The sequence below is a fragment of the Hylobates moloch genome, unplaced genomic scaffold (assembly GCF_009828535.3).
Source record: "Hylobates moloch isolate HMO894 unplaced genomic scaffold, HMol_V3 SCAFFOLD_2, whole genome shotgun sequence".
Lineage (NCBI taxonomy): Eukaryota > Metazoa > Chordata > Mammalia > Primates > Hylobatidae > Hylobates > Hylobates moloch.
Window position 1 is genome coordinate 50,229,360 of NW_026652277.1, and position 15,894 is coordinate 50,245,253.

Consider the following 15,894-nt stretch of genomic DNA (forward strand, 5'->3'; position numbering starts at 1 on the left):
GAGTGGACAGAGCCAGGGGCACAGGGCTGACATCTCAGGGCTAATTCCCTCCTCCAGTGCGTACATCCAGGCTTAAGCCGCCGTAGGGTGTGAGCCTCCCCTCCCCCACCCCAACGCCGCAGCTGCACGGGCACGACAGCCTTCGCGGAGGTGCAGCCACACCCCGGCCTGACGCTGCTGCTCCCGCCGCTACTGGAGTGGTGGGGAGGGGTGAGTGGACTCCAGGAATCCTCGGAAGGGCGGGGGCGGAGGCAGGGGGCCCCTCTAGCCGCTACTTCGAAACAGCACTCCTTGTTCTCGATGGTCCCCGCGCGACCGTCTTAGCTCACGACACTTCCGGTTCCTTTTAAAGGCCCCCAAGGCTGTGCAACGCGGAGCGTGAGACGAAGGTATAAAGGGGAGCGAGAGGGCGGGACCGAGGAGGAAAGGGAAAAAAAACCTAGGGGGAGAGGGGTGGGGGGACGCGCGAAGGGCGCGCTCTCGCGTCACGTGACCGGGACGCGCCGTTCTTCCGTCGGCCATTTTAGGTGGTCCGCGGCGGCGCCATTAAAGCGAGGAGGAGGCAAGAGCGGCCGCCGCTGGTGCTTATTCTTTTTTAGTGCAGCGGGAGAGAGCGGGAGTGTGCGCCGCGCGAGAGTGGGAGGCGAAGGGGGCAGGCCAGGGAGAGGCGCAGGAGCCTTTGCAGCCACGCGCGCGCCTTCCCTGTCTTGTGTGCTTCGCGAGGTAGAGCGGGCGCGCGGCAGCGGCGGGGATTACTTTGCTGCTAGTTTCGGTTCGCGGCAGCGGCGGCTGTAGTCTCGGCGGCAGCGGCGGAGACACTAGCACTATGTCGGAGGAGCAGTTCGGCGGGGACGGGGCGGCGGCGGCGGCAACGGCGGCGGTAGGCGGCTCGGCGGGCGAGCAGGAGGGAGCCATGGTGGCGGCGACACAGGGGGCAGCGGCGGCGGCGGGAAGCGGAGCCGGGACCGGGGGCGGAACCGCGTCTGGAGGCACCGAAGGGGGCAGCGCCGAGTCGGAGGGGGCGAAGATTGACGCCAGTAAGAACGAGGAGGATGAAGGGTGAGTAAGGGGCATCCCAGGATAGTCAGGCCCAACTAGTCCCCCTCCCCCTCCTTATTCCCCCGCCATTAGGCCTGGTTCCCGCTCTCAGCCCGTTCTCCGGGCCCCCATGCAGCTTCCTTGCACTGGTCTCCCTTTTTCTATGTTGGGTTCCCCGGACCTTCGTTTCCTTCTTCCTTTGCCTGCTTATCGCCCCCCTCCCCCATCACACACGTTTCCACCTTTAGCCGTCACCATGCTGCTCCTCGGCCCGCCCTCCTTTCCTCCCTCGCTATGGGTCTCCTCCCACCGACTTAGCCGCCAGGATTTTTTCCCGCCTGTCGTGGGGTACCTTTTTTCTTTTCATGCAGTCCCCTCTTTTTCCCTTTTTCTAAAGTCTTGGGCATAAAAACGCAGACAGACACAAACAGTTTCCCTGTTTGTGTCACTAAGGTTTATTTGGTGCTTCTCCACCATCCTGAAACGATGCGATTGTTTATAAGCACATGTTTTGGGGAACGCGTAGGCTGTCCACCTCTGACTGTCCCTTGTCGGCCTCAGGCCGAATGTTTTCTTGGGATCTTGAATAAGTTTCGCCTAAGGACTTACTCATTTTCTCCACCATACGCTATCGCACAATGGCATACTCATACAGGCCCTGCGTTTTGACATGCAGACCAAATTGGGTCTGGTGAAATGCTCCGAGTTTCTTGTTGGTACATTGGTTTTGCTTCGCGGGCTCTGGTTAAGTTCCTAGTCGATGGGGCCTGCACTTGACTGGAGCTGTTCCTATCTCCGGCCTAGTATCTACCCTTCCCCCACCCCACTGAGTTATTCTAACCGCGCACCCTTTTCGCGCCCTCAGCTATTGGGTTCCCCAACTTAGTACAGATTGTACCTTAGTTTTTATGTGCAACCTAATTTTTTACAACTCCCAGCCCCCTTTTTTTCCCGGTGCCCAGGATCCTATTTTGGTGTCTTGATTTCTGTTTCCCGCCCACTAAGGGAGGCCTGTAGTCCTCTTAAGAGAAACAAATCCTGTATTGTGCTATGGGATACTTTTTTTTTTTCTTTTTGGTGCAAATTTCTTAGTATTAACTTGCTTCCTCCAATTGAAATAACAGTTGTATATACTACCTAAATCTGCATTTAGTGTATTAAAATGCAGCATTTGGGATTGGTAACATAATACGGGAGTTAGCAGGAGGGACTAAATCGGGGTTCTTGGTTGAGTTTTCTTAGCTCCGATTACTGACCGATGATCGTGGGTTCACGCTTCCATTTTTGTAATGGGGAGGGGTGTGTGTGTGTCTGAATTTTTTTTTAACTGTAAAGAGAAAGGTGTTGGTGGATATAACAAGATGTCGCTTTAACCCAGTATTAGAAAACAGGATTTCCTTTACTGAGAAAGAGCCCAGGATTTGGAGGGAATGTCGGGCGGGGAGAAGCACTTTAGAATATAGGGTTTATTAAGCCCAGCCTAGGGAGATTCTTTTCAGGCTGTTTGATGATAGTGCTGGTTTTGGGGGAGTGGTGGTGGGAAGGGAAGCAAACTTTTAAGAATTAAACAGAACCAATTCGAATTGTATATAGCTTTTTTGAGAAAGGAAGATGTTAGATATTTGGAAACTTAAAACCTTTAACATTTTGGTTTTCGTTTGCTGAATTCTGTTCTTTGGACAGAGGCACCAAAATGATTAATTGTATAACTTCCTGTTTGGGGCAGGCTTTCTGTTAGTCCTGATAATTCAAATCGCAAAGCAGCTGACTTTATAGTTACCTACTGTTGAAGTGTAAATGAATTAAAGTTTTTAACCCTAACAGTGTCAAAAACTAAAACTAGAATTTTGATTGGTTGCTGTACCGGTTGTTAATTCCCTAGCCATTCAAACTCCTCCCCACGACACTCTGAAGCAGCGACGGCACAGCGGGAAGAATGGTAAAACTTTTAAATTTTATTTCTGTATTATAAAGGTTTCAGTAGTCATAATATGCAGAGGCTGTGTTGGTTAGTTGCCCATTAATCCCCAGGAAATTCTAGACCATAGTACATACAGTAGGCTTGTACCTGGGATATATACCTTTTTAGGCATCATGTGTAATCTTTGGGCAAAATTGATGCCGTTACATGGTATTTGGTCTGTGGTAATGCATGTAGTTGCAGTTTGGCAATTTAAGCTAAACAATTAGTAAAGATATTTTTATATCGAGCAAGAAAAAATATTACCGTAATCTTCACATTTGATTTATTTTAAGATGAAAAATATTTTTGTTGGAATTCTAAGTTTAATGGCTAAATATGAAGACTCCTTGATATAAAATATTGTGTTTAAAATGTCATGCATGTTATACTGAAATATTCTGGAGATGTCTGAAGCAGTTCTTTAAGCAGCACTGTGTATTATGGAAAAATGTTTGTCTTTTGCCTACCATATTTGTAAATAGACCTTTAATAAGAATTGTGTGTGTGTGTGTGTGTGTGTGTGTATACATATATATACCATTCAAAGGTGGGCTAATGTGGTTTTCCACTACAGCTCTTACCAGATTTTTTATTTTCAGTGTGATTTGGCTGGAATATTAATAACAGTTGGTTGACATGTATTCACAATTGCATGACTTCTCTTTGGAGGCTGGTAGGTTGAGTATTGTTCTTTTTATCCATCCTTTCCCCTCCCCTAAATGTCAATCTTTCTGCCTTTAGGATTATATTTGAATTTTCAGGGGTTTATACACACCACTGGAGAGTAGAAGGCCACTAACTTGCAGGCAGTTAACTTATATCTTTACAAGCTACATTCTATTTTAAGAGCCCATTTAGGGTGATATTTAAAGATTTGCTTATTACTGTATTTTCATCCACTGAAATCAGTCCAGCCTTACTTTGGAGAAAAAGCAGACGGGAAACAGGCAAGGGGAAAAGCAAAAAGGAAAAAAAGACTGGGGTCACAGTTTCGATGAATATTATTCCCTGTATTTGGTGAGTGGTGGGCACTATAACTGCTCAATTTCACTGCTAGCTAATAGTGGCAAATTAAGGTTAAACTATAAACTATTTGACATTACTCCGTTATGTATTTTGAATCTCATGTAATTGTTTCCAGTAATTTGAAATGACCATAAACCTAAATTTGAAGGTCAGTGTTTTGACTCTTTCAAGTAATTACACTTGACCTGCTACCTAAAACGATACAATATTACAACTTTTTTGAATGATCTCAGGAAAAATGGAGAAATGTTTATATTCATAGTTAATAAACATTTTAGATAGTTACCAACTGTCATTTACTGAAAATAAAATTTTACCCAGGTTTATTTTATTTTATTTTTGAGACGGAGTTTTGCTCTTGTTGCCCAGGCTGGAGTGCAATGGTGTGATCTCGGCTCACTGCAATCTCCACCTCCCAGGTTCAAGCAATTCTCCTGCCTCAGCCTCCCAAGTAGTTGGGATTACAGGCATATTCCACCATGCCCGGCTAATTTTGTATTTTTAGTAGAGACAGGGTTTCTTCATGTTGGTCAGGCTGGTCTCGAACTCCCGACCTCAGGTGATCCGCCCACCTCGGCCTCCCCAAGTGCTGTAATTACAGGCGTGAGTCACCGCGCCTGGCCTAACCAGGTTGATTTTAAAATTACACTTTAAAAAAGTCCTCATTTTTAAGGGGTCTAATATTTGACTTTTCTTAACTGTCCAATTATGCAGCCCTATCCTGTTCCAGACGTTAAGGCTTTCTTTTTGAATGAAAAACTTTGACTTTTTTTTTTTTTTTTTTTTTTTTTTTGGTGTCTGCACTTCCCACCGTATCTGTCCCTTCCTCTTTCTCCCATTTTGAGGGATATTATAAGGGCAACAGTTTTATAGTCTCAATATTGAGGGTAAGACTGGTTAATAGATACAATATCCAAATTGAATTTATTAAACACAGTTCTGTGTGCATTTCCTTCTACAAATCTGAGAATAAAGTGATTACAGTTTCATCCTAAAATACTTTAAAAATCAGTTGTTTTAGAAGTAGGTTTTTTTCCTTTTGCATGTAAGAATGGACAGCTACTTTTAGGAAGGCATGCCTGTTATACCTCTAGTGGATGTTTCTACAGTTCATTGTGGGACTTTAGAATAAGTAATTATTTCCATAGTATGCCCTCCTGAGTTCACTTTGATTTACTCTTTCCGACATTAACATCCGTAGTTTTTACTTACAAGCATTGGAATTTCTCATTTTACTTTGTGGTGTGGACCCATTCTGTTCTCTGCAGTGCTGCAGTTCATTTGGGGTAGGTACTTTAAAATTACTTAGTGTCTGGCAAAATATACATGCCGTGTAGCAAGCTCTCTGAGGGCAGAGTTTTTAAGATTTAAAACTCAATGGAAACTACAATATTGTGTTAACTTTGAGATAGTTTTACAAGGTGGGTACATAGACTTTCCTGCATTGGATTGGGTATTGGATTGGGTAGGAAGCAAAAAAGTCCCCCCATTCACTTAGCCAAAGTCCAGCAATACTTCTTAATAACAGGACAGTAGATCTGGTCCTATTAACGGTTAGTGTATAATGAGCCCAAGTGTGATTCTTCCCATTTGGGAATTTTGTGAATCGTGCTGTAGGTTGTCGCCTGTCTAATTATAATAAAGACTAGGCTCATGTTTTTGCTTTAAATGTTTGAGATTATGGTCTTACACCTTAGTGCCTCTGGGGCAATCTGAACATTGTTTGCTTTGTAAAATAATTGCTTTTAGAGTAGTCGCATGCCAAATTTACTGGCCTTTAATTCAGTACAGTTGGGTTTACTGTAGGTAGTAAAGTTGAGACCCTGAGTAGATTGGTCTCAGTGTTAGCATTCTTGGGAGCCTTTGACAAATGTCCCGAGTTAAAAATTCCAGAAATTGATGCCCCCAGATCTTTAGATGAACATTTAAGGGAAGTATTAAATACTTTTCATTGTAAATTTTCATCTGTTATGAAAGATACTAAAAATAATCTCATTTTTTAAGTTTGGAATTGGGAGAATGTCATTGAAGTTTTTCAGTGCTTGTTTTTGAGATACACATACTTTGCCTTAAATCTGGGGTTTTTTCCCTTAAGCCATGTGACCCCTGCTACAAACTCAGTGTATGTTTTTAATATTTCCTGGGTACTCTGCCGTCGTCCTAATACATAATAATAGTGTAAGGCTACCCTAATACAAGAACATTTTGAGTATACTATTGAGTATACATTTGAGTATACATATTGAGTGTACTATTTTGGTGTATTTATGGCCAACACGAAGGATGTGATTAGTTTTAGCCTTCAAGTCATAATACATGCCATGCTTGAAAGCATTTAAAAAGGAATAGAGTAATAACTTTTTTTTTTCCATTCCACTTGGAAGCTGTGTACCTCAAGTGTGTGCACATTTACAAATGGTGTGAAACATAACTTATGTTAGTCCAAGCTTGATTTGACTTCAGTTCTGCTTCAACGTTTTAGTAGATAGGGCACTGAACTGGATGCTGAAAGCGTGGGATCTCTTTCTGTTGCTTCACTTCCAACAGTGTGGTTTCAGGTAATACAACATGTTTGTTACTTGGTTTGCTGATCTATGTATTGGAAACAATGCTCACCACAGGAAGATTGACTACATAGCCTGCTTTCATAGCTTGTGTGTATTTATCCAGTGCCCTAATAGTTGATACTGCCAGTGATTTACTCCTGTGGAGTAAAGGTAAGCATGTTTTAGTTTCTGGAGTATTATATTGTACGTTGGAGCTAGGTATTTAAGAATATTTGGGGGTGGGGAGGGAAGACTCCTATTTACTGGTGGTATTTGGCCAGTAATCAAGGTGACAGTTTAAGTATTGGGTCTTGCACTGTAAACTCCTGCTTATCTAGACTTCAGACTACCACAGAGCCCACACAGCCAGGAAGTCTGTCTCCCCATTTAGTCCTATGAGTAAGATAGATGAAGCCATGAGAAAATGTACTCAAAAAGCAACCAACAGACAATGTCATGGAATGAATCTCCTACAGATTTTTCCTTACACTTTTGAAAAGTAACATGATTTTAAAACATTGGAAAATTCATCAAGGTACAAATCATTTTCTGACTTCAGCATTGATACCTAAATTGATTTCCAGTACACAATTTTATAGAATTGTGAATATGTAGTAATCTCAGTTAACCAGAACCTTAACCTTCAGGTTAAGGAAGATACTTATTCCTTAACCTCTAGGTAAATGGGAGTTTACCTTACAAAGCTGATTGAGAGCTTATTTAAAACGTAAACATACAAGATGTCATTGCTTCCTTGTAGTGAAGTGAAAAAAGGTAGATACTGGATTAAGCATTTAAAGTTAATTAAAGTAGTGGCTCGTGCCTGTAATCACCGGCTACTCAGAAGTCTTGAGGTATGAGGATCATTTCATGCCAGGATTTCTAGACCAGCTAGGCAACAGAATACGACCCGTTTCTTTAAAAAAAAAAAAAAAAAAAGGCTAGCGTGTTGGGGGGTGTGCTTGTAGTTGTAGTTCCATCTACTCAGGAGGCAGAGGCAGGAGAATGTGTTGAGCCCAGGAAGGAGCTCAGGGCTGCAGGAAGCTATGATGGAGCCACTGCATTTTGATAGTGAGACCTGGTCTCTTAAAGTGTTTTATTTTTAGCCCAGGTGTAGTGGCTCGCACCTGTAATCTCAGTACTTTGGGAGGCTAAGATGGGTGGATCACCTAAGGTCAGGAGTTGGAGACCAGCCTGGCCAACATGGTGAAACCCCATCTCTACTAAAAATACAAAAATTAGCCAGGTGTGGTTACACGCGCCTGTAGTCACTCAGGAGGCTGAGGCGGGAGAATCACTTGAACCCTGGAGGCGGAGGTTGCAGTGAGACAAGGTTGCACCATTGCATTCCAGCCAAAAAAAAAAAAAAAAAAAAAGTTTATTTAAAAAAGTGTCAGTGTTGGCCAGGCTCGGTGGCTTATGCCTGTCGTCCCAGCACTTTGGGAGGCCGAGGCAAGTGAATCACCTGAGGTCAGGAGTTCGAGACCAGCCTGGCCAACATGGTGAAACCTTGTCTCTACTAAAAATACAGAAATTAGCCGGACATGATGGTGGGCACCTGTAGTCCCATCTGCTTGGGAGGCTGAGGCAGGAGAAGAGCTTGAACCCAGGAAGCAGAGGTTGCAGTGAGCCAAGATCGCACCACTGCACTCCAGCCTGGACGACAAAGCGAGACTCCATCCCCCTCCCCAGAAAACTGTCATATTTCATTTATTAGATGTTTATTTTTTCAACTTCGCTTTTTAGTAGTCATTTAGTTAGGTTCATTCTAAAGTGTGAAGTAATGAGGTTTAATAGAGAGAAGTCTCTTTGAAAATGTTTGGTCCATTGTATATTAGTCTTGAATAAATGGAATTCTTTTTCACACTTACCTTGAAAATGTCATATATAGAAAGCTGGGGGAGAGGAATACCTATTCTTTAATGATGGGGAAATAATACCAAAATTTATATTTTTATTGACTAAAGTGTTTTTTGGGGAAGATTTGTTATTGGCTAACCTTAATGTCTCATTAGTTTTAAATAGTTAAAAAAAAGTGGGCTGGGTGCGGTGGCTCACGCTTGTAATATAGCACTTTGGGAGGCTGAGGTGGGCGGATTGAACCCAGGAGTTCCAGACCAGCCTGGGCAACATGATGAGACCCTGTCTCTACAAAAAAAAAAAAAAAAAAAAAAAAAATTAGCCAGGCCTTGTGGTGTGCAACCATAGACTCAGCTACCCAGGAGATTGAGATGGGAAGATTGCTTGAACCTGGGAGGCAGAGGTTGAAGTGAGCCAGGATCCCACCATTGCACCACGGCCTGGCAATAGAGTGAGACTCTGTCTCAAAAAAGTAGTTTTCATGAATTATATACCAGATCAGATCTAAAAAGGCTGGTTAGTATTTGAACTCGATGAAAGCTTGTCAAGCTCGCTCTCCCAAGGTAGTTTTCATACAACTTGTAAAATACCCGAATGTGTGATATCTAGTTGCATTGTAACCTCCTCCCTTCCCCTTAGGTAACTAGTGACTTAGCTTTAGTTTGTCATTTTAGGATTTTAGAAGAATAATTATGATGGATAAAATACTGGAAAAATTCAGTAAGGATTAATGGTGTGCTTGAGTAACATTACTTTAAAAGATGACAGTGATTGGTCATTTATGTTTTATACCTGAAATGTGTATCAGGTTGACATTCTGTTGTATTTTTTAAACTGTCAGAACTTGTTATAAAGCCACGTATGTAAGATCATAAGTTGTTAGGAAGTGTTTAAAAGTTAAAGGATTGGCTGGGTGTGGTGGCTCATGCCTGTAATCCTAGCACTTTGGGAGGCTGATCGCTATGTCCAGGAGTTCCGAGACTAGCCTGGGTAACAGAGCAAGACCTCGTCTCTAAAAAAGTAAAAATAATAACGAAGTTATAGAACACACAAAAAGAATACTATTCCAAAATTGGGAGTGAGTATAATGGCTAACTTTTTACCTTGAATAAGGTGTTTGACAATAAAGACTTGTTAGGGGAGGTATCTTGGAATAAAATACTTAGTATTGACTGGAAATGTTAAAAACCTAGTGACCTAAATAGTCCAGAGAATAAGTTTATTGATGGGGAAAAGCCAGGATTATTAAATCGGAACATTTTCCACCAGCCAAGATTGCTCCATGTATATTGCCTTTTATGTTTTAAATTATTCTTTACTAAAATTACTGGCATAAATGTAGGGTAGACCAAGTCATCACGGTGATTTTGGAAGCTACATTTAAAGGGTCTTAGTTGAAATACCACCTAATTTAGTTTATATATTTTTTTACATGGACTATTTAAAAATTTCTGGGTTATTTCAAGTTGGCAGCATTGAAAATATTAGAGTATGTTTATATAAAACTCATTGTGGCCTTTTCCTTTTAACGTTGGAAAGTTTATAAAGCCTATGCAGTTTTAAAAAATTAAGCCATTGAGTAAATAAAAAGTTTGCTTTATTAAATTATGTTTAGATAGTACTTATAGTGCTTTACCCCTTCGAAATAGTAACTTCTATCAATCATTTAGGATGTGTGTCAGACTATTGTGTGTCCTTTAAGTGTGTTAACTAGTTTAACCCTCTGCAAATATCTGAGGTATGCTCTTTTTACAGATGGGAAAACAATCTTGGACTTTAATATTTTTCTTAATGTCAAACAATTACTGAGAGGCAGGGGGCCAGGTGGAGTGGTTCGTTTGGAATTCCAGCACTTTCGGAGGCTGAGGTGGGCAGCTTGAGCCCAGGAGTTGAAGACTAGCCTGGGCGACATAGTAAAACCTGATCTCTGCAAAAAAATGCGAAAATATTAGCCAGGTGTGATGGTGGGAGCCTGTAGTCCGAGCTACTGGTGAGGCTGAGGTGGGAGGACCAACTGAGCCCAGGAGGTCAAGGCTGCAGTGAGCTGTCACGGAGCCACTGCACTCCAGCCTGGAAGACAGAGTGAGACCCTGTCTTAAAAAAAAGCAGCGGTAGGGTTTAAACCTCGGCATTTTGTCTTTATTGCCTCTAAACTTAACTTGCGTTAAAAGATGATAAAATGTCCCACAAAGCAGCCTAAATTCCTGAATGATAAGATACTACATATCACTTGGATAGTCATCTATGCTGAGTTGTATAACTTTATGCTTGTCATTTAATTTTACAATTTGGTGTAAGCCAATGTGAAAGCAAGGAGACTTCTATTGTTGAGTAGGTGTTTTAAACTGAATACCATATTCAGCCTTGGGGTGCTGAATATTTAGTTCACAGCTAGGATTAAGATATTCAACTATGTTAATAAAATACTGTAGATGAAGGCCTGCATTTTAGTTGGGATTGATTCACTTAGAACTAAGGATCAAAGTTTAAACTTTTATTGCAGCGTTAGGGGCCATCTTTGTTGCTAGTTGAACAAGTCTTGGTCGTTTTTAACGTGGCTGCTTAGGGTATTTTCTGAAGTTCTGTCTACTTCATTGGAAAGTGTTTGCCCTACGCAGGAGTGACAGCAATATGAAACGCTTTGTATTCAAGGCAGCAGAGGTAGTCTGGACAGACAGTAGATGTGCTTTAAAAGCAAGATACAGTCATACAAAATATGTAGATAATTTAGCCGGGCATGGTGGCTCGCGCCTGTAATTTGGGAGGCCGAGGTGGGTGGATCATGAGGTTAGGAGTTCGAGACCAGCCTGACCAATATGGTGAAACCCCGTCTCTACTAAAAGTGCAAAAAAAATTAGCCGGGCATGGTGGTGTGCACCTGTAATCCCAGCTACTCAGGAGGCTGAGGCAGGAGAATTGCTTGAACCTGGGAGGTGGAGGTTGCAGTGAGCCTAGATCATGCCATTGCACTCCAGCCCGGGTGACAGTGAGACTCTGTTTAAAAAGAAAAAAGTATGTATTTGTAAATATATATATATATATAATATACATGTATATATATAAAATCATTACCTTATGCCATCAGTTTGAGGGAGAGCATGTATGCCAACATTGTAGAGACTAAGTGACCGTTTATCCATAATTAAGATAAGCAGACTTTTTCCCCCTGTACTATTAAGTTAGAGTTTGGGGCTGGGCATGGTAGCTTCCGCCTGTAATCCTGGCACTTTGGGAGACTGAGGCGGGCGGATCACTTGAGGCCAGGAGTTCAAGACCAGCCTGGCCAATGAGGGGAAACCCCGTCTCTACTAAAAATACAAAAATTAAGTCAGGTATGGTGGTGCAGCCTGTAATCCCTCCCACGGAGGCTGAGGAATGAGAATCAGTTGAACCTGGGAGGCAGAGGTTGCAGTGAGCTGAGATTGTTCCACTGCACTCCAGCTCCAGCTTGGGCAACAGAGTGAGACTGTCTCAAAAATAAACCAACCAACTAAAAACAGAAAAAGATGGAATGGAATTAATATGTTCCATTTAGTAAAGATGGAGTAGAATTGGTCCAGTTTGTGTTCATTGTAGCATATTCACCTATTCAGCAACCTTTTTTTTTTTTTTTTTTAAAGCCTAAGCATACCCTGAGAACAACAACCTTCTTTGATTAGCACAGAAGAAAAAGCCAGAGTGTTCTTGGGCTGCCGAAATATTAATACGTTTGTCTCAAAGACGAGCCACTTAGGTGCTTGCTTAGAGACTTCTACTTTACACAGAATTTGAAAAGTTTAACAGCTGGCTACTTACTTTGCAAAACGGAAGGGAGACTTTTTAGAACAGCAACTGGTGATCTGGCAAAAATGAAAAGTAGAACTTGTGAAGAAATGAGATGGACTTGGTGTATTAATAGCTAATTTTAGAAGACCCTGTGGATATTCTAAATTAGCATAATATTGATGACTGAGCCATAGTGTTAAATTATGATTACTGTATTTGAAGTATAAGAAGGCAGAAAAGTGTGATGCTGTTAGAAAAAAAATCTCACTTCAAATGGTTGAAGGTTAAAAACAATTGGGGAAAGATGAGAGAGGGCAGGCAGTGCTTTAAGGGAGGTGGAATAATACCTGCCTCCTTATTCTCCAAAAGTGCTGGATAGCTGAAGTTTTTAATATTCTGGATAATTGATATTTGATTATTAGTTTAGAAGGGATAGCATCTTCAGTGAACCCTTGTAGCTCTAAGGTAGGCATATTAAACAACTACTACCATACTAAAGGTGGGGAGTACGTTTGGAGAGCACTTTGCTGAGCCAGCTGATGATATGCTTAGGTAATATTTAAGAAAATCTGCTTCTTGTCTGAAAAACATTTGGGGCTTCAGAATAATAATAACACATACCTCATTCTTGGTGTTTTAATTTATTTTTTTGTAATTGTTTTCTGTTTCTTAATAATTTTAAATTAAGGTTATTTTCCCAATATAAACATTGCTTTTTGGTTAAATAAAATCAAAACTAGTTCTGTCTCCATATCTGAATAGACTAGACAGAGAATTTTCTTGCCTTTCAACAGCTTAAAAAATGTTTTTGTTAGAACTGTTGTGTTCAGGCTGAAATACTTTCAAAGTTTATTAGTTATTATTGAGAAATTTCTGTAATAATCACGGAAAGGGTAATTTAATAGTTAAATCTCAATTGAAGTTATTTCTGTTGTGGAACTTGTCATGGACATCTTAGCAAGAGGTCATTGCTTTATAGTCAGTTCTCTTTCTCATTAAAAATATAGTGTCCTCACCTTTACAGGGTGAATGTTGGTAAATAACTTCTGTCTGTGAAGGAAGTATTCTGGACCTGTAAGTTAAAAATAAGGTGTTTATAGCTAATTATGTAAATAAAGATTGTATATTAGAAGGTACACACTATTCAAATTAAAGAAAATGTATATTGAGAAAATAACTCAAATTTCTTCCATGGAATTGGCAAGAAGTAAACGTTTCAAATACACAAAACATTATGGGTGTTTTTGTTCATTTGATTATAAAATGCCAAAGTTGTTTTATAAATGCTACTTCAAGCCTGGAAACTTTGAGGAAGTCCTGAACATTAGGTATATAAATGGCCCAGCTCTAGAATACATGTAAGTTGAAAAGCTAACCTGAAGTGGGAAGCGCAGTATATACCTAAGACTTACTCTGCACTGAAAGTTTGCTTTGTCACTAAAAGTAAAACAAGACTGTGGTAGGATAGTAAGATCAGTAACACCTCAGTTAATCAGGTATCTTGGAGGAAGTGAAGAAAGACCCTAATTCAAGGGACAATTAATTGGCCTTTTATTCCAAGAATGGGCCTTAGTGGCAGTATCTTAAAAGCCCACAAGATGGAGATGTTTCCTAATGAAAGGCCTTTAATTTCTTTATAGAGCTGAGTTAGTGTCACATCCCAGTCCCCACCCATGACCCTTCCCCAGTTAAAAAGATGAGAAAATGTTGAGCAAGTCTGATTTGATTCCCATGGTGACATTTTTAGCCATTACATAACAAATTCTGACAGTTTACGCTTAAAATTAAAAACCTCCAGTCCTGTCTTTCTAAAGGGTAGAAAGAAGGTTAGGTATAGGGTAGCTTTTTACTTTTTTTATTTATTTTTGCACAAAGGGAGCATATGTAAAGCTGCCAGATCTGAACTTTCTGGTGTTTTGCTGTAATGTTAGTAAGATTTCACCTTAAAATGTTTTATTTTGAGTATATACCTTTGGTCTTAGAGTGTCTTGGTGGATTTCCGCCTACCACCCATCACTTTCTGCATTTTAAAGGCTTAAATACTTTATTGCTGGTTAACTGAGGTTCTACTGTAAATGAATCATCTAAGTTAATTAGTGGATTGTACTTCAATGGATAATTTTCACTAAATTGTTTATATTGCACATTACTTTTGTCTTAAGGACTCTTAGCACAACAAAAAAAATTGGTTCACAACTTAATTGTGAGATGCAGAATTTTCCATTTTATGTGCTAAGAGTTTTGTTAATGAGAGAACTGTTAAAATAGAAAAGGAGCTTCAGCATAGACACCAATGCTGGTTGCTGAGATCAGTGGGGAACTGCATAGCATTTAAACAAGTTTAATGAACATTTGGAAGAGAAATTTGAAGCTAAGATTCTGTTTTTTTTTTTTTTTTTTTTTTGCTGTTAACCTTTTAATTGGTAATCTAAGGAAAACTTTTATGTACAGTATTCTTACTTTGGGTATACGTTTATCTTTTAGCAAGTTGAAAGACTTAAATTTGCTGCTTGCTCACTATTTTGTAATTATTTGGGAGCAGCAGTAATAAGCCAGCTTTTTGGAATAGGATGTTCCTAATGTGTGGTTATGTAGGAAGAATGATGTTTTAATATACTGCCCAGTAAACTGGTGCAGTTTGGAAAAGGTGTGTTATTGATGTGGATAATATTTAAGGCAATTTTTTTAAAGCATCTTAATACTGCTTTTTGTCTTTACAGGAAAATGTTTATAGGAGGCCTTAGCTGGGACACTACAAAGAAAGATCTGAAGGACTACTTTTCCAAATTTGGTGAAGTTGTAGACTGCACTCTGAAGTTAGATCCTATCACAGGGCGATCAAGGGGTTTTGGCTTTGTGCTATTTAAAGAATCGGAGAGTGTAGATAAGGTAGTGTGTTACGTGTTCTGATCAGTTAATAATATAAAATATTAACATATGGATAGTTTGATACAATGAGTTTGCCTATTTGTGGTTCCCCCTTTTGAAGTATAGGAAGGAAGAATAGTTCTTGCCCCAGTACGTTTTATGAAGATAGAGGTAGGTTCAGGAATTATTTCCTGAATAATTTGTGTTCCAGGCTCTGCTAAATTTTGAAATTAACTTTAAAGATACTATAGACTTAAAGATGCCTAGTTAAAAGGATGTGTTTTAGCACTTCACAGAAGTCCATATTTTGAAATTTTGTTAGGCAAGCAACTTTCAACTGAATCATTATTTTGATCCTGGGCTAAAGGGAAGTAGCAGTCATGTTTGTATATATTGCTCAAGGGAAGTAGCAGTCATGTTTATATATATTGAAGTTAAAACGTAATGGTTATCTAGTAATTGGTTAAATTTGTGTATGTCCTACCATTCTTACCTTTAGATTTAAACACTAGTATATGTTAGTTGATGTTATATCACCACCATGACTTGACAGTTTAATCTTGAGCAAGTCAACATATGCTTGGCATTATCTGTATTTATAGTTATTTTTAAGTAAGTTAATATTCTCTGAACTTTAGTTAAGATACATATTTTTTAAATGAAAACTTCAATTTCCTTAGGTCATGGATCAAAAAGAACATAAATTGAATGGGAAGGTGATTGATCCTAAAAGGGCCAAAGCCATGAAAACAAAAGAGCCGGTTAAAAAAATTTTTGTTGGTGGCCTTTCTCCAGATACACCTGAAGAGAAAATAAGGGAGTACTTTG

The 15,894-nt window shown here is 40.2% G+C and overlaps 1 protein-coding gene across 4 annotated transcripts in view; it reads left to right on the forward strand.

The window, feature by feature from the left end:
• The first annotated feature begins 503 nt into the window (after positions 1–503).
• The window catches only part of HNRNPD (heterogeneous nuclear ribonucleoprotein D), a 29,020-nt gene continuing 13,629 nt past the window's right edge, over positions 504–15,894 (forward strand). The window contains exons 1-4 of one of the 4 annotated variants that reach the window (XM_032149082.2): positions 504–1,059; positions 2,921–2,977; positions 14,919–15,087; positions 15,747–15,894. The exon at positions 15,747–15,894 is cut by the window's right edge and continues 14 nt beyond it. In XM_032149082.2, coding sequence (XP_032004973.1) covers positions 827–1,059; positions 2,921–2,977; positions 14,919–15,087; positions 15,747–15,894 — 607 coding nt within the window. In that variant the 5' untranslated portion in view covers positions 504–826. The remainder of the gene's footprint in view (positions 1,060–2,920; positions 2,978–14,918; positions 15,088–15,746) is intronic. The other 3 variants (XM_032149087.2, XM_032149083.2, XM_032149093.2) reach the window with 3 other exon arrangements.